The 26,997-nt window shown below is 32.9% G+C and overlaps 1 protein-coding gene across 2 annotated transcripts in view; it reads left to right on the forward strand.

Moving 5' to 3' along the window:
* The window catches only part of LOC145690122 (protein SLC31A2-like), a 28,710-nt gene extending 1,733 nt beyond the window's left edge, over positions 1–26,977 (forward strand). Inside the window, exons 2-4 of one of the 2 annotated variants that reach the window (XM_081764705.1) lie at positions 5,959–6,040; positions 9,085–9,280; positions 17,486–26,977. In XM_081764705.1, coding sequence (XP_081620831.1) covers positions 5,959–6,040; positions 9,085–9,280; positions 17,486–17,855 — 648 coding nt within the window. In that variant the 3' untranslated portion in view covers positions 17,856–26,977. The remainder of the gene's footprint in view (positions 1–5,958; positions 6,041–9,084; positions 9,281–17,485) is intronic. The other variant, XM_081764706.1, reaches the window with a different exon arrangement.
* The last annotated feature ends 20 nt before the right edge of the window (positions 26,978–26,997 follow it).

Raw genomic sequence — 26,997 nt, forward strand, 5'->3', positions numbered from 1 at the left:
ATCCAGCTACTAATTCACAATCGCTAACACCTGATTTTCATCGTTACCTAAATACGAAAACTTCATTAATTCTAAATATTCCCACATATACATTCTCTTACTTATCCATTCAATTTCCATACTCATTTAATGCCAGTGAATGCAACAAAGGAAAAATATTCACCGAAGAAAAGAAGAAAAATTTAAGTATTCCTTGTCTGGGTTTCGAACCTCCAACCTTAAGGCAGTATATACGCACCTTAGCCCATTCGGTCAATTGACAACGTCACTACTATGCGCATGATGTGTTCAATAAAGGAATCCTTTTCGTATTTCTAATTGAGTAAGGACAGTTTTTTGCTCATAAGAAATTCCCATAGCACATTCCTAAAATTTCGGACTCTTTCCACACTCAAGTCATTATAAGGTACCATCATTAAGAGTTTAATGTCTCTATCGCATTGGGTCGTAAACTTACCTAATCAATGTGATGAGTGAGTCAGTCAGTGAATGAACCGATTTCCGATTGACAAAGGACAGTTTTTCGTTCATAAAAATTTATTTCTTTATCGTAAAAATTGTAATTTTTCTCAAAAATGAAAAATTTCCTTATATAGTTTTTATTAGCAGTAAAATATGACAAATGGAACGAAGTATAAGTTTTAGCATATTGTATAAGCTTTAAATTATGTATATATACTGTATTATTAATGTTATGCACAACAGCTCAGCAGCAAATACAAGATCGCCAGTGCAGGCACTGTTCGGCTTTTTTATTGTTTAATTACTTGTCTTATTATGAATAATATTACTTTAATTACGTATATATATTTTTGGCAAGTAGCTATTATAAGTTAATATTTTATTTATAACTAGAGCAACCCACATTGTTTTATTTTTTGTGTAATTATGCCTTATTATGCTTTACTGATAATTTTAATCATTTTTTTACATTAATCGTGTATCATGTGTAATATTTACTATACATTAAATGTTCTTAATATCTTGATCTGTTTATTAATATTTTAGGAAAGCGGGTTCTCTCATATTTAATGAACTTCCTACTTAATGCACTGTAAAGAGATCTGCTTTACTCTAGTCAGTTTTTTCTATCACTTGTGTGTGCCTTACAGGTGCATATATACAGAAAGGGAAAGCAAAAGATGCCACCAAAAAGTACGGAAAGTGCTTAAGTTCAAGAGGTACACACAACAATATAATGTAGAATTCATGTGTACTGTTCATTGTTGGTGTAAAGTTTTCTTATTCTTTTCCTGTTTCCTTTTCTCCACATCAAAGGATTACACTGAAAACTTTACAGAAATAAAAATAAGCTTTTCATTGTTGCATTGTTATATTCTCAGTGATTTTACATTGTAAATATTGTTTTTTAAAAAAAAAAAAAAAAAAATATTAATACAGTATGTTAAGCTTGCAGTTAAACATAATTTTCCAAGAATTGTGCTATATACTTTAAATTATGCTTTATTATGCTTTTAAAACTAGTTTCTTGTGGACCCTTAGACAACCACAGCCATGTTCAAGGTACCAACCATATGTGTAAATTACTGTTATGCTTTTGAGTTGCCCTATTTATAACGATTATGCACAAATTTATTGGTTACTGTATTTTATGGATTTGTTTATTATTTACTGTAATTATTACATTAATTATTTACTGTAATACTGTAATTTACTGTAATTATATATAATGTGTAATACAGTATTAGTATTGTTTACTAGCATAGCCAGTTATTTGGTTCGGAGGAGTATTCCTAACCCTTAAATCAGGGCCGTTCCATTATCCACTATCTATGGACTGCCGTGTCCCAGACTGACTACAAGCGACAAAGTAATGTAACCTTTATATTGTTATAACACCACCACGGACCTCACATCCACCACACACTGATCTACATCGAAGTATTCTACTGTTTACAAAACAATCGATATGTACATCATCTCTGAGTCAAATCTAGCTAAAATGTAATTATACTATGTTCACGTTTTCCAACATCAAGGTCGATAACGTTGTCGAAGGCCGAAGAATTATCGCAGAGAAGTCCATTACAGTGTTCAAACATGAAGGAACAATTTAGCCCTATTTTTCTACATCCACAGAAGTTGACACAAGATGATTTGCAGCTGCAAGGAAGAAGGTCATCAGATGCAAAGAGTTTAGAATTTGGTACTGGTGTGAGTTTTTCTAGAAACACACATGTTCCATCTTCAAGTCACATGCTGTGGCATCCAATTTGTTTCCAAGCCATGCCTGTACTTCTAAATACACTAAAAACAAATGCTCATGTGCAGCCTCAGATGTCGGAGGAAGCTTCGCGAGGTCAAAATTTGATCTTAATTTAAATTTTTGTCAGTCTAGTAAACATGAAGTAGCGAGCACGGTTACGGTTGGAGTAATGTTTCAATCCATATAGCTCTATAATAAAGTGTTCTTCTTTGGAAACACCATCACGAGTAAACACCCAGCATTATATTTGGGCTTTGTTTGAAGACCATCATATCCATGGATGATGATGATGATTATTATTATTATTATTATTATTAAGGGAGGCCGGGGTAATAAGAGACACGGCCAAAAATACCCTAAATATCAAATCAAAATTATAAAAAAAAGAAAGTAATGGCAACGTCAATACCTTTACTTTCCTACCCCACTTGCACTTATGAACTAATATGAGTTTTTATATTGTTATGCTATGAAAAAATATCTTCACTTTAAACTTACGACAGAAGTTCGTGACTGTTTTAAAAGAAAATTTTATTGTGAAAAGTGAGTTACAAATGTGGAAATGACTGCTATCTAACTTTGTGACTAAGATATGAAGATTGATGTGAAATTTTGAAAAATGTTGAAACATTGCATTTCAGGTCAATTAAGGGTATGTCTCTTATTACCCCAGTTCACCCGGTATCAGTTATTTAGCACATGTGACGAGTATAACCTGCTATTTTTTGTATATAGATAATAAATAGAAAATTCCTACTCCGGCAATTCAGTTAGAGTCTGTGCATAGATAGTGACACTGGAGAATATGCTTTAGATCAACTAATTTCATCATCAACTGGTGAAAGTTTGCCAGGAGAAATTGATCCAACCAGAGCAGAATCTTGGCTAGAAATGTATTACGCCGTGTACTACGATCTTGACTCGTATGTTGGGAGGATTATTGTTTTCCCAGATGAAGGAGTGTGCAAAGTAAAATTTTTGAAAAAAGAACTAAGTGGTTTCAATTAGCCTGCCTATGATGACATTCAAACAGTGACACCCAAATTTGTGTTTTATGAACCTATCAAACTGGATGGAAATGGAAATGGGCCATTCCAGTTATCCAGAGGATAGCTCCAAAAAGTTCGTTGTGTTTATAGTAAAGTGAAAAAGGACTTTTGAAACTAAAACAGAAAGATTAGGTTTTTAAATGTTAACTTGGAGTTTACATAGGCTAGCATAACATTTCCAAACTCTTTTGTACATTTTTATATGATCGTTCGACTGTACATCATAAAAGGTTTAATATTCATCTTATATATTTTTCGAAAATGTAGTTTTACATTTTACATAAAATTTGGTCAACAATAGGTTTACAACATTTTTCAATGTTCTCTTCTTGTATGATTACAATTTAATAGCTTTTTCAGTCCTTTAAGTTAGTTAAAACTATTTTTCACATGCGGTGCCTTTTCTTCATTGAGAATTTAGGCACTTTTTAAGTTTATTTTCGACATTCTCCACAAAGTTTCTTGTCAGTATTCTTTTTTATTTGGTAGTGTGAGTTTTATCCATGATGTATCTAGATTCCGTAAAACGCAACTATACTTTGTTTCAATGGTTTTTGATATTTAAGACTCAGGCAAATAAATTTTCCGAACGAACTATTGAATTTCATTTTTTTTTTTTTTTAATCTTGATATTTCGGGAACATATGTATAGTACATATTTCAGATCTGAAAAAAGTAAATTATTCAGAATTGTCTGAAGGTTTTTTCCTTAAACCACTACTCATTTTCTATTCTATGTATATGAGTACTGAGAGCCCTGTCTCTTATTACCCCTTAGGGGTAATAAAAGACAATGACTTTAACAAAATTTTTCGTGATTTTTTTTTGGGGGGAGGGGGGGTGAAAAAGCAACTGGAAAAATATGTTAATACATCAGTAGGTTTCATTTTTTTTTAGTACAGTCACATATATATTTTTTTCTAGTTCCTCAAGAAATCAATGCAAGTGCAAGAATATTTTTTTGTCTCTTATTACCCCGGCCTCCCCTATGATTATTTTGCTTTTCCAAGACCAAAGAATCACGACGTTGTGTATGTCATAACCTGTTATGGTATAAGGTAGCAGAAGAACTTTCTTGTATCATCTAACTTGTGAGTCAATTTGGGAATACTGAAGTAAACTTTTGTGGTGACTTCTGTTAGAAGAAATTAATAGATATTTTAACACCAACAAATCAGTATATGTGCCAACAACTATTACATTTGATTGTGTTTTCAGTTTTTCAATGCCAATGTTCAGAATGGAAACATCAGCATTTCAATTCTTTGGAGTTCTAAAGAAACTAAAAATATGAGATGTGTCTTGTTCCTCTTGTACTCTGAAAAACTTTTACAGTCAGGCATCTGTTATTTTCCATTAAATGTGATGTCTCATGATAACTTTTTCGCTGATGTTCTATTTTGTTCTTGTTTAGTGGTAAAATCTTGAAAATAATCGTCAAAAATGACAATGACATTCTTTCGTACGTGTTTATAATGCAGTTGCTGTAGTTTTGAATAACATTTCCGTAAGTATAGTCTTTCGGCCAAGGAATATAATGAATGAAAAATCCTTTATCAATCTCTACAACTACCTCATTTATGTTGATTCCTTGTTCTTTAACAATGTCTTCTTCAAGAAATTTCAGTGCAGATAATTTAGTTCCTTTACGTAGAGAAACATCGTTAAATAGAGATGGTGGAGGTGAAGGTAACTCATACTCAACATAGCTTTCTAGTTTTGGAGCTATCGTACATACACACACAGTGAGAATCGTATTAAAGAACAGTTGAGAGTTTATATTAAGCTCTCTAAAATGTCTGTCCGGCATTTTTTTTTTTTTTTCATAGTATTACAACCTAGTTGATAAGCGTGGTCGCAATTCACTGACGAAACTAGATGACAAAGAAATAAGTTCTCCTGACGTTCTGTTAAAAAGGATTATATTGGCTAAGCTACAAGATGAATTTATCTAAATCTACTTGATCTCGAAGTTTTCTTGATTCTCGTAACCCAGTATGTTGTTCACTATATGTAAGAGGTGTGCCTAGCTATGTCTGGATACTAAAGATATGACGCGGAAGGCCAGCACAGCAGGGTGACTCACTCGCACTTGTAGTCATCTGGTAAAAACTGTCTGGACACCGTTCACATTCCTACAAGCCTATGAATGCGTATATTATTTTAAAGCTAAAAAAAAAAAAAAAAAACATGCTTTTATTTGGCACATTTTGTTGCAACATTATCAGTTTTCTAGTGATGATAACGAAAATGTTGAACATTACATTGAAAATATATACATTTTCAGCAATGTATTTTAATAGCGCCATATATACTTATTTTAGCTAAAAATACATGACATAATACAAATAACGTAAGTATTAGGAAACTATCTTTAGAAAATCATATTGATATGAGCTAGCTCAATCTAAATAGTGGTACTTCATTGCAGGCATGCAAATTTACATGTTTAGGGCCGTGGGGGAGGGAGTAAGCAAGAAGGGAAGGGGATGGGATTGTTGAGGATATACTCCCCTTATGATGTAATAAATCTCAAATTTGCAGCTTTTTACTAATTAGTTCCGACAAGAGTAATTTTTTTCCTTGATTGATTAATCTTGCATGTTACAAAACTGTCCTTCTTAATGTTTAATTCATTCAGTAATTTACATGTTTGTTGTAATACTTGTCAATTCATTCCAGATGATGATGATGTCATCATTTTGGTTTGGAACTTACATAGGAGACTTTCTCTTCAAAGGATATAAAGTTATTACTTCTACAGGTAATTTTACTTGTAGTATTCTTGTTGTTTCAGTTAGTATATTTTTTTGGCTTGATTCGTTTCCAGTTTCTGGGAGACAATGAATGTTTCTTCGTTTAAAAACTTGTGGAAATCTAAACTATAAGTTATGAATGAATGAAAGAAAAAACTCAAAATATGGAATGATATTATTACTTTGGTATATTAATGATTTATCGCAATTTACAGGTTCGTTTGCAGACAATGCTAGTGTTATTTATTGGATTTTTTTTTTTTAAAGACACGAAATTAAAATCAGCAATTGCTAGATAAATAGATTGGACTTCAATAAACAATCTGAATGTAAATGTACAGTCATTATCAAAAGTCTGAGCATACTACTGATTTTCACATTTAAAAAAAAAAAAAGCCATGTATCCATAAAAAAAAAGTTTGTTAAACTTGTTCTGTAAAATAAACATCAAGTGTTTGTATGAAGAAATTAAAATGTATTGTCCTGTTTCTACTGAGACGGATTTATTGAGTATGTTTGCGTTCAATTAAATGCTGATCCTAGCCCTGATAAGAGCTTTACAAACTCCATGTATTTGTTCGATTAATTTATCCATCCTTTTTTGAAGCTATGCACTCAAGTAGTTCTGAGGAGCTTTCCAAAGACCATGTATTTACGGACTATCCTGTCAAGTTCATCTTGCAAGAGCTCAATGGGTAACCAATTCGGTGAGTGTGGCGACTGTTCCGTTTGTTGGTGATGTAAGGGTCTTCTTTGCATTGCAGATAATTATTGAATATCTTGGAAGAATATTTGGGATGGTAATCCTGTTGTAATACAAAGTTACTGCTCCAAATCCACGTTCTTGATAGAATTCCATGCCTCACTTAAACGTTGTGAAAGACAATTTTGTCCATTATTCCATTAATTCGAACTAAATTATCAACTTGGTAGTCTGTAAAACATCCCCAAACAATGACTATCTTCTATGTGCCTTGCTGTAAGTATTACACTGTTGGAGTGAAAGCGCTTTTCGTGATGACGACGCTTAAACTTCAAGCATTGGAAGGCGAAAAGTTGGAGTTGCGATTCATCGATCCAGAGTGCCCTTTTCCATTGTTCATCGTTCCAATTGTTATTTGTTCTAATTTAATTTATTTTTTCATTTTATTTTTATTTTATTTATTTATTTTTAATTTTTTTTTTTTGCCTAGGGGTATCTTTTTGTAATGTTCCCTGCTTTAAGGAATGGTTTCTTTACCACAATTCAACCCCCAAGACATAGATCTGAAGAGCCTGGGCCACCGTCCTATGTGATACCGAATTGAAATAGCTCTTCCATAGTTCTGTTGCTTTTTCCGAAGCGGTTAACACCTATTCCGTTTGGTACTTTTTCCAATGAACTTGTCCTTAAGAGAGGTTGTTATTTTTGGACGATTAATGCGTTTCTCTTTAATATTTATACCGCTTTGTGGCTGTCTTTCAAGAATCCGACGCACTGCTCCGTTCGATTTCTGAGCGTTTTTTCACATAGAATGAGTCTCTTCTGTCAAAATAATCACTTAAACACGTGTCTCGTCCTTTAGTTAACAATTTCTCTTCCATATTTTTTAGTGTTTGCATATTATTCATACTATTCAACTGGTTCACGCGAATGAAAACAGTAAAATCGCATGTCACAAATTTGCATCCAGTTTTGCCCATATTACGACATAGATTGAATAGCGCATACACAACTGTTCGTTGAAATTAAGATACAACTACTGACAAGGTTTCATACAAACACCACTAGGTGTCGTTGAAACGACGCATTATCAAACAAAGCATGACGTTAGTTGTTTGTTTATTAGTTATCCATTTAATGCCAAGGAGCTTTCCTGAATATAGTTGTCTCGATGTCAGTAAGACCATGGACCATCTTTATATGAACAGTCTTGTTTATTTTCAAAAATGACTCCAATAGACATGATTTTGTATGGATACAGTGTCTTTCATGTGGAAAATTCTGAAAAAAAGTAAATATGTAATCAGACTGTTGACAATGACTGTCTAGGTAAATTGCAGATTTGTATTATTTTTCCTGTCAAGAGTCTACTTTTCCCCAACAACAGTAAATTCGTTAATTGTAAAATATTCTTCAAAAATTAAGTGATAGGCGTTATTTTAAATGACAAGCTAAAGTGGGGTGATCATACTTCGGAACTTTATCGTTTACAGATTGCGAGCATAGTTTTCAGCAAACATTACTTTTGCTGTAGTATGATTTGTTTTTCTCTCACTACTTAGGCGTAGTGTTTTGGTGTATCATACAATAGCGTAACTTCTTTTCGTACCCAATAGGAAATGGAGCTGTTTTTAACATGAAACCAAGGTTGTCACGTAAAAGTACATTGAGATCATACAAATCTTAAAGAGTTTCGTGTCTTTTACAGTAGGAAAAATGAAAGTTCTACACTCAAATTTATCAAGTTGTTTCGAACGAACAATTAGAAGAAAGGGTATGATATCTTAATCTATTTATTTGATTATTTTACTATACTGTTCTGTGGATTTTCTTGGGATTCTACCACCCGCACACACACACACATTTTTGTATCACCTTTCAGAATCATTCACTTTCATTAATTATCCCTCTTTTTTTTATCCTAAAAAGAAGAACCGTTAAATAAAGATGTATTTTTTTTTCATTCTTCGTACCATCTGTTATTTATTCATCTTTGCACTTTGATGTTCAGAATTTTCTTATACAGTTTGTATGTAAAGGGAAGAATCTAAGTGGAGAATATAAAGTCTGAATTACAAAACGGTCAAAAGTTTTGATTTTCGATGTTTGCTTAAATCTTGTACAGATCTCCAAACAGCTGGAACTTCAGAGTAAAACTACCACAACATGTTATTTTCAGTTCATCTTTTATCATGCTAGCTTAAACCTTAAATTTCTGAAATGGGTATCGCATTTTTTATTTCTTTACATAAATATAAATGTGTTCTACGAAGGTATTAATAAGTGCTTTCAAAAGCCTGTGATTTCATATGTTCCTATTTGACGTGTGGTTTCGAAAACCTTTTCTAGGCTTAGTAACAACATTCGTAGCAGTGATGTCTCTTGCCATGTTGCTGGAAGCCGTTAAAGTACGTCGAGTTCATGTGAATAAAAATATTTGGAAACCACAAATCCACGTGCAGACAAATGAAGGCGAGGGAAGCGAAACTGAGGATCCAACAGAAAGTACTTCGTTTTTGAAAGCATCTTTACTGCAACATTACAGGTAATTAGAGTTAATTTGTACATCTTTTCCCATCATTAGAAAATAGCGTAATATTGGTTAGTTGGAAGTTAGTGTTCCTTTCAGCACCGTTGCTATATGAGACATGGAGCTACAGTTTAACGTGGAATCAGTAACACATGAGCTTCCATCGGGAATTGAACTCTTGTCTCTTGCATCAAAGATGAGAACACTAATCATATAGCTAGAACGGAGCTGAGAAGCACAATATTTTTGTGTAAAACTTTCTTATTAATTACCCTATTCAGCATATAGAACACATTATAATAATTAATATACTACTCGCTCTAATATTGTTCGTTCTAATTGTGTTTGTTTCCGATATTTCAGGTGGCCACTTTTCATCAGGGTCACAAGACTTTTTCTTTTTAATGTAAGGTCTTCATATTCTTCTTTTTAACTCAACAATGGTATAATAATAAATTTGCGCAATATATTTTTTTACGATACTAGTGGTTGTCTACTTACCATAGTAGATGAAAATGTTTATGAGCTAAGTAACACATAAAATATATAGTTTAATGTTAGTGCACTAACTTTAAGTAAAAACTGTTAATGTTTTTATTATTTTAGAAGTCCTTTCGTTCTTTGATAGGGTATAAAAAAATAACAGGATTTTAGTTATAACTTAGTGTATGAACATTAAATTATATACTGTAAATGTTACTAACTTGTAAATATTTATATCCACTGGGATAAGTAGGAAGCTACTACTATTGGAAAAAAAAAAGTTGAGCAATATTCATTATATTACCATTGTTGATATAAAAAAAAAAAGAAAAGAAAAATGTGAAAACTTTCTATTAAAAGAAAATGAAGAAGTGCATAAGCCTTGTGATCGTGACGAAAAGTGCCCGAGAAAAGCAATTGAAATATTAGAAAGAAACACAATTGGAAGAAACGTTATTTGGGTGAGTAATATATTAATTAGTTTTGGATTAGTATTTTTCCCTTTTCTTTCTAATAACTGGAGCTTTTCTTTTTCTGGTTTCAAGTACGAAGTATTGTATATCATAATACAGAACAGAGAAAAATACAGCTTCATCATTAAGGTTAGAAAATTTCATTTTCTTTTATTTTGTTGACTCTGTCAAAGATCTGGTTTTTGGCAGAATAAGGCAGAGTATCTATAGTGAAGGAATATTGAGGTGTACAACAAATGAATATCATTCCTTCCTCGCTGGTCTAGTGGCTAGCGTGAGATTTGGTACATCTGGTGTCAGGTTCTGTTCCCGGTTGAAGAGCATTGAACATATTACGGTGGTTCGGATTTCAGCTTAAACTGTCATGTCTTCTCTAATCTCAAACATATGATATGTTCAAAACATACCACTTCTGTGTACTTTTTTAAGAACAGAAATTAGCAATTCAACGAACTGAAAGTGTTCAACTGCATCATTATCTTCCTTGGATATTGAATGATAACTTCCTGTAGGAACTGAGGCAGCTATAATCTTTAAAACATCGCAAATTGGAAATGAGCACTGATCGTGATGTTGCTGTCTTTCAGGTGGAAATCTATACCCAGCAGCCAGTCCATGTGGTAGCATAAAGCTCACGGCGATTTCATGTAACTCATAACTGATATCTATAATCTATGCAAGCCACCAATGACAATTATATACACAAGACCTAAACATCCCTCTTTGTAGAATGTGGTGTATCTGAATATTCTCCTCTCGTTTCTGAGATTTTGATTGCACAAATTAAATTTCTTCTTTTTTGCTCTTTAAAGTTCGTACAATATAAGTTCGCCCATCATTATGAATCTAGACATGTGACTTCCGAATTCCTTTCACAGGGATAGTTTCGTTGGGTCATTGTTCTTTTTTTCTGCTGGCGTAATTCTTCATCTTCCCTCTTGAGCAACAGGATTAGGGCTGTTGATGTGTGTTACTTCACGACTCTTGTAAAATCCTCGACATTCTGAATTGCAGCTGTACTTGGGCTGGAAAGATTATGTTTTGTAGCGTGATGTTTCAGCAGGCTCCTTACACCATCACAAGACCCCTTTCCAAATCAGCAGCACTGTATACTAGGGTGGAGCGAAAAAATTTTTTTTCGAAATTCGAATTTGGATAGGGGGCAAAAGTTGCATCATATCGTAGTACTTTACCATAGAAAATTTCAATTCTCTAAAATAATTTTTAGCCGGGGCGCAAGGGGCCTTAAATTTCAGATTTTGCAAATTATTTTCCATTTACTATGTAAATATTTAGCAAATCTTCGCTGAAAGTACACTATAATTTGCATTGTTGATACAGGGCAAAAGAAACATCCTGTATCAGTAAATAACAACAAGAATTTTTAATTCTCTAAAATTATTTTTAGCCGAGGCGCAATGGCCCTGAAATTTGGGAATAATAAGAAGAAAGGTGATCAACTATAAGTATTTTGCGACTTTGTCATAAAGAAGCTTTTTTTGCTACTTGATAACAGTTTTCTTCTGATATCCTATAATGAACTGGTTGGCAGTGTTGTCAGTAGTATAATAGTATGGTGGGTGGTGACAGTGATGTAACTAAGGGGGGCGAATGGGGCTTGTGCTCCAGGCGCCGAAATGGGGGACACAAACTTGGCAAATATTTATTTTTACTATAAGGCAAAGACATAAGTTTTAGCAACTAAAAATCATTAAAAAAAGTACCCTAGAAACTTAACAGGACAACTTAGGATCATATCCATAGAGCATAAATTATCTTTTGAGCTTCAAAGCAATCATTTGAGGACATTGTAAAAAAACCTTTACAGCCAAAAAGCCTGAAAAGTTAAATTTTAGTTCCAGCTTTTTGTGTTTTCATTTAACTTATCGATTTAAGAGATTTGCGAAATGTCCGTGTATAATACTTGAGAGAACAGTTTGACTGTTTATCATAATTAAATATTTTATTCTAAAGCAACATATTGTTGATTCATTCTACACATACACATGTCCCGATATAACTCCAGAAACATTTTGATTTACTGTTATTATGATAAGTCTATAGAATATGTCAAGCTTGCTACTTTCAAATTATTTGTCAATCAGATACTAATTAGTTTTGGTGTTTACCTTGTAGTAAAAAAAAAAAAAAAAAAAAAAAAAAAATATGTACTGCAATTTTGAAGTCAAGCTTACCACTTGAAGGAAAAATGGAATAGGAAAACTACTGTATGATGCCGATATCAGTTATAGTTTGGGAGCGTTTTGGTTGGTTGGTCAGGAGGAAGGGGGGCTAACCGAGTTCTTGCCTTGGGCGACAACTAGGCTAGTTGCGTCGCTGGGTGGTGAGTAAAAAAAAAAAATATATACTCGGTTATATTGAAGTTACTTGGACAAAGCAATTGAAGAAAAGAGAAGAAAGGAAAGCCAACAAGCGATCTTACGGTGAAGCTTTTAAAAAAATAGTATTATACTCTACCAGTTACATTATCAATCTTCAGATTCCTCTTCATCTTCTGAAACAAGAAAGGAAAGCGATAAAGAACACGTTGAAGCTGGAGGAGATCCTGATTTTAGTTGGAAGTATTCTTTGAAGAAGACAAGAAAACAATCACTGATTGGATACACGCAAATGAGAAAATTCCTCCCAAAATTAGCAAAATTGAAGGAGAAAACCACCGTGACTAGAAGAGAAATTGCAGCAATTGCTACTGCAGTTTTGGGAGAGTTTAATACTATGAGTCCAGAGCAGTCGCAAAACATAATTGACAGAAGTAAAATACAAAGAGAATCGAAAAGTGTAAAAACTAAACAGGCTGTCAATAAAGTGAAACCTCGTGCTATCTATTTTGATGGGAAGAAAGATCAAACACTCGTGATATCCGAAAGTCACAGAGATATGAAGATGGAAGAACATTATTGTATCCTTGAAGAACCACGTAACAATTTTCCCAGCCTCTTTGACCAGATCAGCATCAGCAAAGAATATTGCTAGTTCCATCTGCAGCGAAATACAAGAAAATAATGTGGACCTATGAGATATGGTAACTATCGGCTGTGATGGCACTAATACTAATGTTGGGTTTAAAGGATGATGATTCGAGTGCTCGAAAACCATTTAGAGAGGCCCTTGCAGTGATACATACGTCTATTGCACATCATTGAACTACTACTTCATCATTTACTGAAATAAATTTAGATCCCTCTTATGATACTTTATCTGGTCCTATTGGTAGATCATTGGTGAATTGTGAGACGAATCCAGTGTGCAGCTTCGGACAGATTTCTTCAGAACTCCCTACATACCTAAACGTGCGTCATCTCAGTTATGGTCAAGGATATTTGTATGAAATTTGTCAATCTGTCGTAAGAGGAGGCTGTGATAAAAACCTAGCAGATAAGAAACCTAGGAAACTTGCGCATACTAGCTGGTTAACAATGTCTTGCAGACTTTCGCGTCTATATATATCAATGCCAATTTCTTCAGAGGAGCTCTAAACTCTCGTAAAGTTCGTAGTAAAAGTATATGTACCAGTGCGGTTCAACATCAAACTGAAACCTCTTGTCAAATACGGAGCTAAACACTTGTTCTTGAACACAAGACTTTCACGAATGTTTGCAAGAACCATACAAGACTTCTGTCAATAAAGTCATTTTCAGAAATGCATTCCATGCGAATCCTTAGAATATTCTCATTGCCATGATTGGTGGCGACAGATAAGCTACACGAATCCTTGCTGCCGATAAAATCCTCCAATCCAGAAAATAGTGTAAACCTTTTGAAATTCGTTTCTTCCAAGTGCCAGTATTAAACTTCGTGGCTGTTATTTACATAGAAGTTTCAAACTGAAATCAGTGTAACATAACATAACCACCAATACTGACTCATGTGACAGATGGCAAATTGCAAGAAATTTGCTCTTCAGAAAATACATGTGTTGATATCCTAGAGTTACCATGTCATACGCAAGCAGTGGTAAGATTAATGAAAATAATTAGTGAAGCTTCTTTAAGTATGTGGGGCTCGAGAGAGAGATTTCCATATTCGTTCCAAAACTGACTCGAGACAAAGTGGCAGTATTTTGCACGAAGACGTGAATGAAACTTATGAAATATTCAATCTAATGTTGCCGGGCGGGTGGGATTGAACTTGACGGCAGCCACCTCTTAGTGGTGAATTCTGGATTGATGTAGCCTGTAACATTGAATATGAACTTCGATAGCTTTAGAAATCCATCTGGACACAACGATGAATCTTAACACCCTCAAATTACAGTTAACTTCAACCGAAGAGCTGCCTAATAATTACATAAATACCCAATAAATATGTATTTGTTTACAGAATATATGAAACTTAAGGCTGTTGCGCCCCGGCTAAAATAATACTTTAGAGAATTAGAATTTCCCGTGGTAAAGTACTACGATATTATGCAACTTTTGCCCCATATCCGAATTCGAATTTAGATTTTTAAAAAATTGACCTCTTTTCACTTATTTACAAAATCTATCAAATTTAAGGCCCTTTGCGCCCCGGCTAAAAATTATTTTAGAGTATTGAAATTTTCCATGGTAAAGTACTACGATATGATGCAACTTTTGCCCCCTATCCAAAATCGAATTTCGAAAAAAAATTTTTTTGGCCTCTTTTCACTCCACCCTACTGTATACCCACTCCATTAGCACAAGCGACTTCGTCAATTCAAACAGTTGGTAATGGTTTTTTAAGTCGATAGGAGCACCATCACAAATAATGATGATCTTTTCTGTCTGTGATTGCAGCTGTTGAAGAATTTTGCGTATTGCCAACAATGCATGTGCTGAGTCGTGTCCTCTGCCATCAGTCATTGCTTATAACTGCAATACTTGTGGTCCTGTTTTGAAAATATGTGATTCTTGTGAAAATTGAAGCTTAATCATTATTTCAGTGATACCTTCTACTTCTCGTGGCAGAATCACAGACTAGTTGGCACCAAAATCATAGGAAACATTAAACATAGTTGTCCAACCTCCACACGTCCCTTCATTTCTGCAATGTGTTGTTGTTGCAATTTCTTCAGATGTTGGTGCGTTACTGCTTTCACTGTCCGTTTTCCAAGTTCATCAATAAAGATACCAATGGCAACAATTTTCTTAATGAATTTATTTTCCTCCCATGGTGCATATGTAATCTCAGAAGAGTTTATGTTTTCCGGACCACAGGTCTTAAGGCGAGTCCTCTCTTTCCAGATCAATTACCACATTCCTGAAACAAACAAGTCTCTCATTGTACATCACAGATTACTAACGACTTCCCATGTCCAACCAAAGTGTCATATGTCCATCTTCAAGTAACTTCTTCAAAGTTGTCACGGAAAGTTCAAAATTGACATAATACATACATCTCTGGGTGGATGTAGAACCATACACTTAGATCTAGAGCATAAAATTTTAATCTTCCAATGTGGAATACTGAATGTTCTTTCTTATATATGACAGAAGTTTCTTTAATACTGCGGATTATGTATCCTTTCATTTTTCCCACCTTTTCTCCTGCAACTTTGTCTACCATGTATTTTGTTGTAGGCGAAATGTGGTGCAAAATTTATACCTTTGAGAGGGAGGGACACTGGAATAATTGTTAGAACTTGCACCTCTTCGTTGTAGGACATACGTACGATTCAGCAGCTGAATTGATGTTTGATATGAATTCCTGGCAAGTTGTACAAGATTCTTTTGCTTTATTTTCTTCTGAAAATGAAATTTCTACTTGGAAGAATTTGGTCAGTTGTGATTTGATGTGCTCACCTATGACTGCAGTAATTTCGCTGTGTTTTCTTGATATATACAGCTTACGACTTGGCTTCTGACCATGATTTCTTAACAGGACTAACTCCAACCTCTGTAGCTAACTTCTTCAAAGAATGTGATTCTTCTTTTGCAGATACAAAGTCTTTATCATCCACACCATGGGAGATTTCTGATTCAATTAATGTCATTGTTGATATTGTCAAATTATGTAGAACACAAAAAGCCATCAATGGAAACATCTTGACTTTGAGATAGAGTTTCGAAATGAACACTTTCATTCTCAACCTAAAGAAATTATGTTTTTTAGCTAGTCTTATATGTTACTCTTTTATGGATATACAAATAGTCAGCACATTTCATTCTCCTGTGTTTCAAGCGAGAAGACATTTCAAATTCAGTCCTTTCCACAAAACACCCTACAACCCAATCAATCAGCAGGATCTTCACAAAAGTTTATAAGTACTGTTGGACCACAAAATGATGAACTGCTGTCTTTGTTTGCCTATTGACAACTGAACTGTGAATTCACATATCCTCCCTTTTATATCCTAGGCCAAACATACAGAATTATCTGGGTGTTTCAAGATTGTTCTAGAAAGTTCTGTTACATTGTGGAATAACCTAGATGGTTCCAGAATATTCTAGATGGTTCTGTGAAATTCTGGAATAATCTGGAAGGTTCTACATTGTTCCAGAAGACTTTTCATGATTTGGAAGAATCTACATAAAGAAAATAATTTTATCATTTTTATTCCATTGGTCCGAGAATAGATTTTTTAATAAAACATTATAAAAAAATATTCCAGAACCAAAATAACGTGTTCTCCTTTTTAGGATATGCAGTACCCTTAAAGATACAACTCTCATAAAATTGACAGAATTTTTGGGATTAATGTTTCTGAGACAAATAAATAAATAAACGAAAGTACAATCAAGACATTAGCCACTGAAGTTTAAAAGTGAACATTGTTTATAAAACCTGTTAAGCTCAATGTAGTACTGTACAGAACCTATCAACAGTAAAATAATAATAATAATAAATAAAATTTTAATATGGGAATTTTTGAATTTTTTTATTTAAAAGAAAATCAGGAGGCTATAGCACGAGAACTTGGCACATGTTTCCAAGCAGAGGACATCATTGGAATCAGTAAATTATTATCTTTGAAATAAAAAAAAAGATAACAAAATATCCTGAGCCATTCCAGAGATAGAGCATTTGAATATTTTGCAGAAAATCTCACGTGAAAAATGGCGCCCAAGGCGCTACCTTGACCGCCAGTACCTCGGGCCAGAATTTTTTTGAATAAAACAAAAGTACAGGTTTCACACTTTGTTCTAAATTTTAACGTCTATTAAATTCAATAATATCTAAAACTATCAAAGTAACCACCTTCCATGTATTGATACAGACTATGCCATGGGTGCTTTTGGGGTAAGTTTTTTTTTAATTAATAGTAATTTATTGATTTCCCCAGGATGTCGTCAATGCTTCATCAAGGAACGTTGCTGATAATCGAAAATCTCTTGGGATATATTCTAATGTTAGCTGTGATGACTTACAATGCATATCTTGCAATCGGAGTGGTTATAGGATCAGGACTTGGCTATTTTATTTTTGGCATAGCCCTTAGTGATGGTGTGACATCTCGTGTTGAAAGGTGTAGTGAAGCAAGAGCAGAAATCAAGAAACAAGAAGAACAGGACGCCAGGGCATCGTCATTGCTGGCAGAAGTAGCGGAAGGTGTAGCAAGTGTACTTACCACCGAAAATGAGAGCGAAGAAAAAGAAGAGTCCTGCCATACAACAGAGCATATTGCTGAAATCCACACAGAAGATATAGCTTGAATAGCTGTAATAAATGGAAGATTTCTTTTATTTTTCCCCTTTTTTTAATGATACATAACGTTCGAAGCGATTCGAAAAAAAAGGAAAAATAGAATATTGGTGTTTCTATTGTGTATTTTAAAAGAAAGTAAGGCAATGCTATTTCCCCGTGTTTTTCCATCACGTTAAACACTCGATATGTATGTACTATTATGTGTAAAATACTGATACCGATGTAAATAATATAATCTTTTGTGTCATGAGTGTTATATATCAACAATATAAATAGTCAATTATGGCCAGAAATCTCAGAGTACAACATGTTTTTTTATAAATAATGTTTTACGCTATATATTTAGCGAACTTGATAAAAAAAAAAGGCTTCACATTATCATAAGAAAATATTTGTCTTATTACTGTAGTACCCTTTTTAACGAAATTACATTTAATGTTTTTCATACATTTGCCTTAGATACCAAACCAAGTTGTAACTGAACTTCTCTTAAGAAAATTGTTATGGGAAAGCATTAAAGAACAGAAAAGTAAATAAAGGACTGTTTTTAAAGTGAAATTTTAGCTACACAGAGGAAGTACATACTTGTTCAATATGTTAATTGAAATTATGTTTGGGTATCATCTAAAGAGAGCATCCAAGTAAACATGTTCTCCAGTTTACTATACAGTTATGCAATAGTATAAGTGAAATATTATACATTTGTTGGCTGAGATATACTGTTGCTGTTTCCAGCTGTAAACAAAATGTAACCAGCAGAAACAATTGTGATATTTGATTATTGTAGATCATTGATTAATATAAGTTCGCAATATTGAAAAATAAAATGTCATAAAAGAGCATTGAAACACAAGAAGTCGATAAACAGAGACTGATAGCAGCTAGTAATGTACAGCTAAGACCAAATGTAAATATTTATTATTATAAGTTTTAATTGTAACTGAACAATGACAATTATTATAAGTATGTATTTTATTATGTGCACTGGTACGGTGTTTGTATTACTGAAATCAGTCATACGTTACTGTATGAATGTGATAGTTCATAACATTATTCTATGTGCTATGTTGCTTATTTGTATTGTTTTAGTGTTGTGATAGATTTTTTTCCCATTCTTTCCTGTACTGTACACAATATACAGAATAGCGCACGAAGTGATACTCTGAAAATGACTTTTAAAAGTCGTAACACACTATATAACTATTGCAGAAAGATTAGCATTAATATATTCAGTTGGTTTATGTAGCTAGTTAGTGTGTTCAGTATGTCCACGTCTTGACATTTAACTCTTCAAAACTCTTAGATTTATGATGTCTATACGACTCAAATCCTCTGTCATTTCTTTGAAGAATTCCTTAGTTCGATCTCCATTTATGTAAGTTTTTGGCATACGGCATTTTGTCCATGGGTTTTCTCGAGGTTCTTCCGTTTTCTCCCACATTTTCATGTCGCCAGTTTTTCATATTAATTCAGTTTCGGTAGTCGCTTTCTTCCTTTAGTCTGCTGGGACATAAAACTAAAATAGAAAAAAAAATCGAGGAGAAAGTCACGATGGCTGCTTGGAATAGAACATACTTGTCATTATTTTTTACGCTGCTAATCTTTCTATTTCTTCAGATATTCTCACAAGGATAAATATCAAGAGCTGTTTTGTACACTCTTACATCTTCAGTATTCTCTTCCTACAGAGGTTTTCTTCAAATTATAGACATCAGTTTCAAATTGTCTGGCTGATCTATACATGCAGACCTATAGACTTATTTGTATGCTAGGAGACAATCGCGAACCGAAATAAGCATGAAGAACTTCCAGAGTCGTGGCAAACATTCTTTATTTGTGCGAAAAACAACACAGTTTTCTACTTGGGCATCAACTGCTCTTTGTTTCTTACGTTTCACAGACTGAAGTCGGTACGATCGCTTATAAATTACCTATCGAACCATACATGAACTAAAGTTCGTGCCATAAAGTTTATAAGATATTTTCAATGAATAACCTTTTGTAGCTCTTTCTACATTTCTATCAATCTCTATAGAGTCCACCACCACCACCACTAGGCGTAAGAACTCCTTTTGTGGAGCCCTAAGTCGCTCCAACGCCATCTGTTAGCCACCGGCTGAACTACATCCAGTTTAGCGACGAACACGTGGTCTGAACAAGCGGATCAGGTGCTTTCTACACCTAGTGGCCGTCACTTTTTTTTATTCACTTGACTCCTCAGTTTGCCTCACGATCCTGGGTGGACGTCGAATCTCTATACAGTCCAGTATTGATAATTGGCTCATCTGTTAATTAGTTTGTCTTTATGCCTGTTACAATAAAAAGAGTTGTTTTTTTTTAGTCTTGATTCTAGCAATATTCTTATCACTGTGAATACGTAGGGATGTCATGCTGTTTGTATCAGTGATATAAATATCCTTTATTCTTCAGCATACTGAAGATACTATTGCTCACGAAAAATACAGTAAAATTTCAACATAGAAACTTTTTCACTTTTAATTATTCTACGTATATTCACACCATAAAAGTGCGTACGGACTTCATACATGCTTTTTCTTTATTAATAGTGTGAAACAAATAGACAATTTTTAATATGATATTCTACAACTTACATTTCTTCAAGACAGATCTAACCAAACTGATCCAATCGCTCTGAAATTCTAGACAAAAGAACATGTATACAGTGGTACTAGACAGATGATTGCAAAAGTGTATTCATTTTTGTTTCAATAGCTTTGACTAAAGGTGGCTTGTGAGGGAAGTCACATCGGTAAATATTAAAGCTTTATCGTTTAAAACTAAGGGAAAGAAAGATATCTAATTCATTAACTGTTATATTCAAGAATAATGTAAATTAAGTAAGTTTTCTTCTTGCCGATGAGATAAAACTTACTAAGAGAAAAAACTTACCGATTTTTACCGATGTGACTTCCTTCACGATCTGACTGTAGTTTTGACAAATTGAGAAATCTAAGTACTGTAGTTGCCTGTAATCTAAATAGTGTAAGATCTTGTATAGGACAGAGGAGGTGTTGATAAAATGACTAATTTATTTATTAGATACTAAAAAAGAAAACTTATTTAAGAGATTTGTCCCATTTCCGATTCAGTTGAATGACAGCAAAATGTTGCTCAATGTAAATAGCGAACTTCGAGGAGAGCATATTATCCGAGTATTATACTCGATTTTTTAAGAAGTTGGTTATTAATAACTGATACATTATAGTACTTAAATGTGTCATTGCAAGGCAATATTGTTATTAAGTTGAATTGATACAATATGTCTGTTTAAGTTTCATTGAGTCACAGTTTATACATACAATATGAACTTTGTACAGTTCTTTTATAAGGTGCCGAAAGTAATTAGAATAGCATGATTTTATTGTATCTCTAAACCTTAACCCAATGCAACATACACAAAAAATGGATACAAAGGAGGGTATTGTGCATGTCATGTATTAGGGCTTTAAAAAAATCGATCCTCTTTTGTTATCGGAAATCCTTTACACATTAGGTTTACAAGACTATTGTAATTACTTGCATCAATATTTATAAATACTGAAATTTTAATGTGATTACTATTTAAGACATTAGGCCTGTACGCAACTTTAAAAAAACAAATAACTTTTACTAGATAGTTTTTCAATGTACAGTGCAGACATTTATATGAGACTTACTCATTGTAGTTCATAATTTTAATTTCGAACAGAAATCCTTTTGTTATTGAAGTCTATAAGAGAACTGCGTGGTTCTAATTACCATGTTTGTCGCCACCGCAAATTGTTCTCTTGATGCAACCCGCATCTTGCAGCTATATTTACTATACATTTTTCAATTTCATCCTTTGCAATAACTACTCGTATTAATGTCATAGTACATATTTCCGTAGTAATATATCCTCTCCAGTGTCTCATATTTTTTCCACTTCTTTTTCTTATGTTGGTGCATATATCTTCATAATTGTAATCCTCCTAAATTTTCCTTTTACCCGTATTGTGCATATTCTGTCGTGTATTGGTTCAGCTTATATTTTATCTATAATCTTTTTAGAAACAGTAAAACCTGTTTTGTTTTTTCTTCGATGACAAAATAACAGTTTTATTTCTGAATGCTTCCTTTTATTTTCTATCTAATCTCTTGTATTTCTGCAATATTAACAATCTAATGTATTCTGCAATAGGTCTTGTCCTATTTGGTGCATCTTTCGTGATATTAATTTCTGCAATATTAACAATCTAATGTATTCTGCAATAGGTCTTGTCCTATTTGGTGCATCTTTCGTGATATTAATTTCTGCAATATTAACAATCTAATGTATTCTGCAATAGGTCTTGTCCTATTTGGTGCATCTTTCGTGATATTAATTTCTGCAATGTTAACAATCTAATGTATTCTGCAATAGGTCTTGTCCTATGGTGCATCTTTCGTGATATTATTGAATAACTCCCAGGTTGTAGTTACCAACTTTCAATCCCTATTCTTTGCCTATCTGTTATTTATTTTTCGGAGGGTTTTTTAAAAAAATATATAGTTTTATAGCTTTTTCGTACGAGATAAAATTGTTAACCCTAAACTCAATCTCCAACGTGGAATACTATGCGTTTTCCGATAGAGTCGTTTTCTCTAACATTTTGTAGATCTGTATATTTATTAGAAGACAGCAGTCCACCCTGAAAAAAAAAAAAAAAAAATCCAATACGCACTATATCTGGTGGATTTTCACCGGTATCTTGTTGAGAAAGTTCTTGGGGAAAGTCGTATTTTTCATAATATTTGTGAATATAAATATACCCCCTCCTCCACTCATTTCTAATATCTATATAGAAGATCAGAAGGGTGTACTTTGTATATAATTTTATGGCATTTATAGATTAAAAACGGCATTATTCAAAAGTATATTGTTGGATAAGCGTTATTAAACTCTTACAACCACTATTCAAATAGTATTTTTTTTAAATAAGAAATACACACACGCAACTTATAACAAATCAAGAAAATAAGCAACTTATTTGTACCTTTATGTGCAAATCATGTAATATTTTCTAGAGTTATAGAATTTCAAGGGTAGATCTGCTAATGCAATAGATTCATGTAAACTAGTCTTACAGTATAATTCAAGCAACTTAAGTTCAGTTGGACTGCAGCTGAAGACTGTTATTGATATTATTTTTTAAGATATGCTCAAATATATATCAAAAATCTATAAGTACCTGTTCTAAATTTGTGCAATACAACATGTTGTTGCAGTCGTACTGTAAATTCAACCTTTTCCACAAATGGTTTAGTTTTTAGTGTTTCGTTCTTAGATTAGTACCTAATGTATATGAATGCATGTGTTATGATGGACGTATTCCAGAAATTAATCAAACCCCTAACTGATAGTGTTGTACGGGGTGTGTGGAAAGAAAAGTAGTTCATATTTATATATATAATGTTTGTACAATGTAGTGCTGAAAATTATTCACAAAAAGGTATCGATGTTTATATATATTTTGACTATGAGCATTTCATGCATCATTCAACATATCAACATCTAATGAATATAATTTTAAATTAAAAATGTGTCTTGTCAGTTGATGAAGAAGTAAGATACACTTACTTAATCTTTTGTTATAGCACCCTATGATATAATAACAGAGAACAATTTTGTATGTATGTATACAGCTGCGGATCCAGGATATGATCAAGGGAGGGACTATACCATAGTTTGCCGCTTTAACCAGTGTAAAGAAAGTAGGATTGAAGCCCATTTTATCAAGTGTACCTGAGCGTCAAAGGGGGGATGGGGGGCTATAGCCACTATAGCCCTCCCCATGGATCCGCGCCGGTATGTATATATTGTCAAATATGAACAGTTTAGTTTCTTGATATTGAACTTGCAATCTGTGTTGTATGAAAATATACACGGGTTATTGAGTACGGGTTTCCGACAGCTTGAATTTATTGTGAGTAAAGAAGCATTTCTAATACAGGGTAACCCATCGCTAATCAGGAAAACAGCGCTCTAAATGATACAAAATGCATATGAATATAACTTAAATATCATATTAAAACTCAAAAAATACCCAAAGCTTTGTGCTCTACACTATTTGAAATTTCTTAATTAATTATTGAATTTTCGCTCCCTCCATTGGCAGCATTGTTAAGACTAGGCTTTTAATTAATCCATTAAAGAAAACAGTTAAACTAGTCATTTTAAAATTATATTAATTTCTAATTTAATCAGTTAAATTTTGCAGAGTTAACTTTTAATTGATAATCGTTAAAAAATCGTAATGATTAAACTATTAATCGTTATTTTTTGTCGAAAGAAGTAATTTTTAATTGATAATCGTTAAAAATCGTAACAATTAAACTATTAATCGTTATTTTTCTCGAAAGAAGTAATTTTTAATTGATAATCGTTAAAAAATCGTAATGATTAAACTATTAATCGTTATTTTTCTCGAAAGAAGTAATTTTAATTGATAATCGTTAAAAATCGTAACAATTAAACTATTAATCGTTAATTTTTCTCGAAAATGCGTGAAACGGATATTCTGCAAACACTTTTTTTGTACATGCATTCTAAAAAACTGTGTTCCTTGTAGAACTAACAGATGTACAAAAAAATACATTAAAAGACATAATTTTCATTATTTTTTCTCATTTTTTTTACCTTTTTTAATTTTTTAAATTAATTATCACTTTTGTTTGAAAACAGTAATTTTTCAGAATAATCGATTAATTTCCTCTTGCACTTAATTTTGTTAATTTATATTAACTTTTGCAACTCAATACAATTCTCATTGCGTAATAGTGAAAACTATTATTTTAAATTGAAGTTAATTTTAATTTTAACCGTTACCTTTAATTTTTATTATTAATCCGTTATAAATTTATCATTAATTTTTCCAACTATGGATAAAACATGCAAGAAACAGGAAGTTAATGAAGATAGCATGATTAGAAATTAATTGTACAGGTAACACGTATGTACAAAAATATTTTGCACTTACAAACACAAGTGTCTGCAAGGTTGGTAAGTTAAGTTATGTCCGTATGCATAATTACCTGTATAATTAATTCCTTTTCATTTTACCCCTACACAGCCCAAAATGAAGTGTTGAAACAACACAAATTGACTACCACTTTATCCTGTTACTTGTGTGTTAATTTAACACCAAAGACATTGCCTTCCGAGCATATCAGAAGTAACTAGTAATTATCAGTGATCATTTAAATTTGATTTTATTGTTTAATGAGCAAATCTTAACGCAGTATATTTGACATCTAAACCAAGTAAGGAATAATGTAATATGGCTTTCTGTAATCGGTCACGAAAATAGTTTTGTAAGCCTATGAATTATCTGACAGCAGTTACATGAGTAGTAGTGCTGCCACCTGTTGTTTTTATATCTTTGCAAATACGAAAAACAGATAAGAACAACAGATGGCAGAACTGCTACTCATGTCACTGTTGTTAGACAATTCATAGGTTTACAAAACTATTTACATGACCGATTACAGAATACATAGTACGTTACTCGTTACTTCCATATATGCCAAATACTGTGTACAAATTTGCTTTAGCAAACAGTAATATCCAATGCAAATTCTTACTGATAATTACTTGTTATTTCTGATATGTTCGGAAGGTGATGTCCTTGGTCTTAAATTAACACACAAGTAACATGCCCAAATAGTAGTCATTTTGTGTTGTTTTAACACGTCATTATTTGATGTATACTGATATATTTCTTCTTCCTTGTATCTTAACAATATTGTCAGTGAAGTTAGCGGAAAGTCAACGATTGGTAGTTGTTTATATCGATAATAGTGTGGAAAAGAGCAAAGTGAATTTATTGTATATTTTGAGTTTATAAGGCAGCTAGAATGAATTGAGAACTTTGATTTAACATGGACCATAAACACTTCTCATTATGTATATCTCAGATTTATCAAGTGTTTTGAAAAACGGGGGACTATCATTGAAGGTAAACGACATATATGTTAATCCAGCTGTACCAATGGAAGCTTCATGAGGTATAACTAGAGGTATAATTTATATTAATAATCGATTTTCCATATGGAATTTTCAATTGTTATAGTACGGAAGGTACAACGTCGTTCGCTTCCCGCGAAAAGTTGTAGTGACGTTTATGGGGAGTGAACAGTTTGGTTACTCGTGGCTCGTTGAGCGCAGGAGACGGTTAGTGGTGATTGGCTACCCTCTTACCACACCTCCAGTGACGAGCAGGTCCAAGCGCGGGAAGTCAACGACGTTATACCTTCTGGACTATAATATAATAAATCACAGCTGCATTAACGTATATGTCATTTACGCTGAACTATTGTCACTCTTATTTTTCAAAACACTCGTGCTCCCTCGTAAGCAACTTACATAAACAATGCATTAGCAAGAGGTGTTGAAAAGTCATTATGTAACTTGGTTTTTGTAATTTTGGAGAACTACATTAGTTGGTTGATAATTTCAAAGGAAATATATTATGTGAACACCAAAATACTCAAAGTTCTAGTGATTCAATACGGAAAACTGAAATCAAAACAATGTGAGCATGTTCAAAACGTTACATTTTTGAACAACAAATAATTTAAACGGTGGTATGTAACTTCGAACTTTAATATCTTGGTTTCATTCAAAATAGAGATAATCAAGTTAATAAATATACATATATGTTACTTTTTTTTTTTTAAGAAGAAAAAGAGTAAATCGTTCAAATTTTAGCTGAAAAATGTCAAAGATTATAAATTAGTCCTTGATCCTAATTAAGAATTCAACTGTTTTTCTACATTATTTTTATTGTTTCCTTTTTAAATAAGTCTCAACATTAAATAAATTTGCAACATATATTTAGGTTATAGACAACGTAGTTGACATAAAGCAAATGCATTTTATGTATTTTAAGACGTTTATTTATTGTGGAGAAAGTAGCGGTGTAGGAAAAAGTAGTGGATTTAGAAAAAATTACTACGGTTAGATAAGATATTGTGATATAGAGCTAGCTACTCAGTGGTTTCTAAAGGGTTGCCATAAATGTAGGAGAAAAAGTTGAATGTACCAAAGATAGTTTATTTATTTTTGTTTGTTACCTGACTTTACATATTGCGTGAAAAAGAGGCAAATAAAGGCGTTATTTTGCTTGAGTT

This window comes from Thermobia domestica, chromosome 7 (assembly GCF_964235325.1).
Source record: "Thermobia domestica chromosome 7, izTheDome1.hap1.1, whole genome shotgun sequence".
In the NCBI taxonomy this organism is placed as follows: domain Eukaryota; kingdom Metazoa; phylum Arthropoda; class Insecta; order Zygentoma; family Lepismatidae; genus Thermobia; species Thermobia domestica.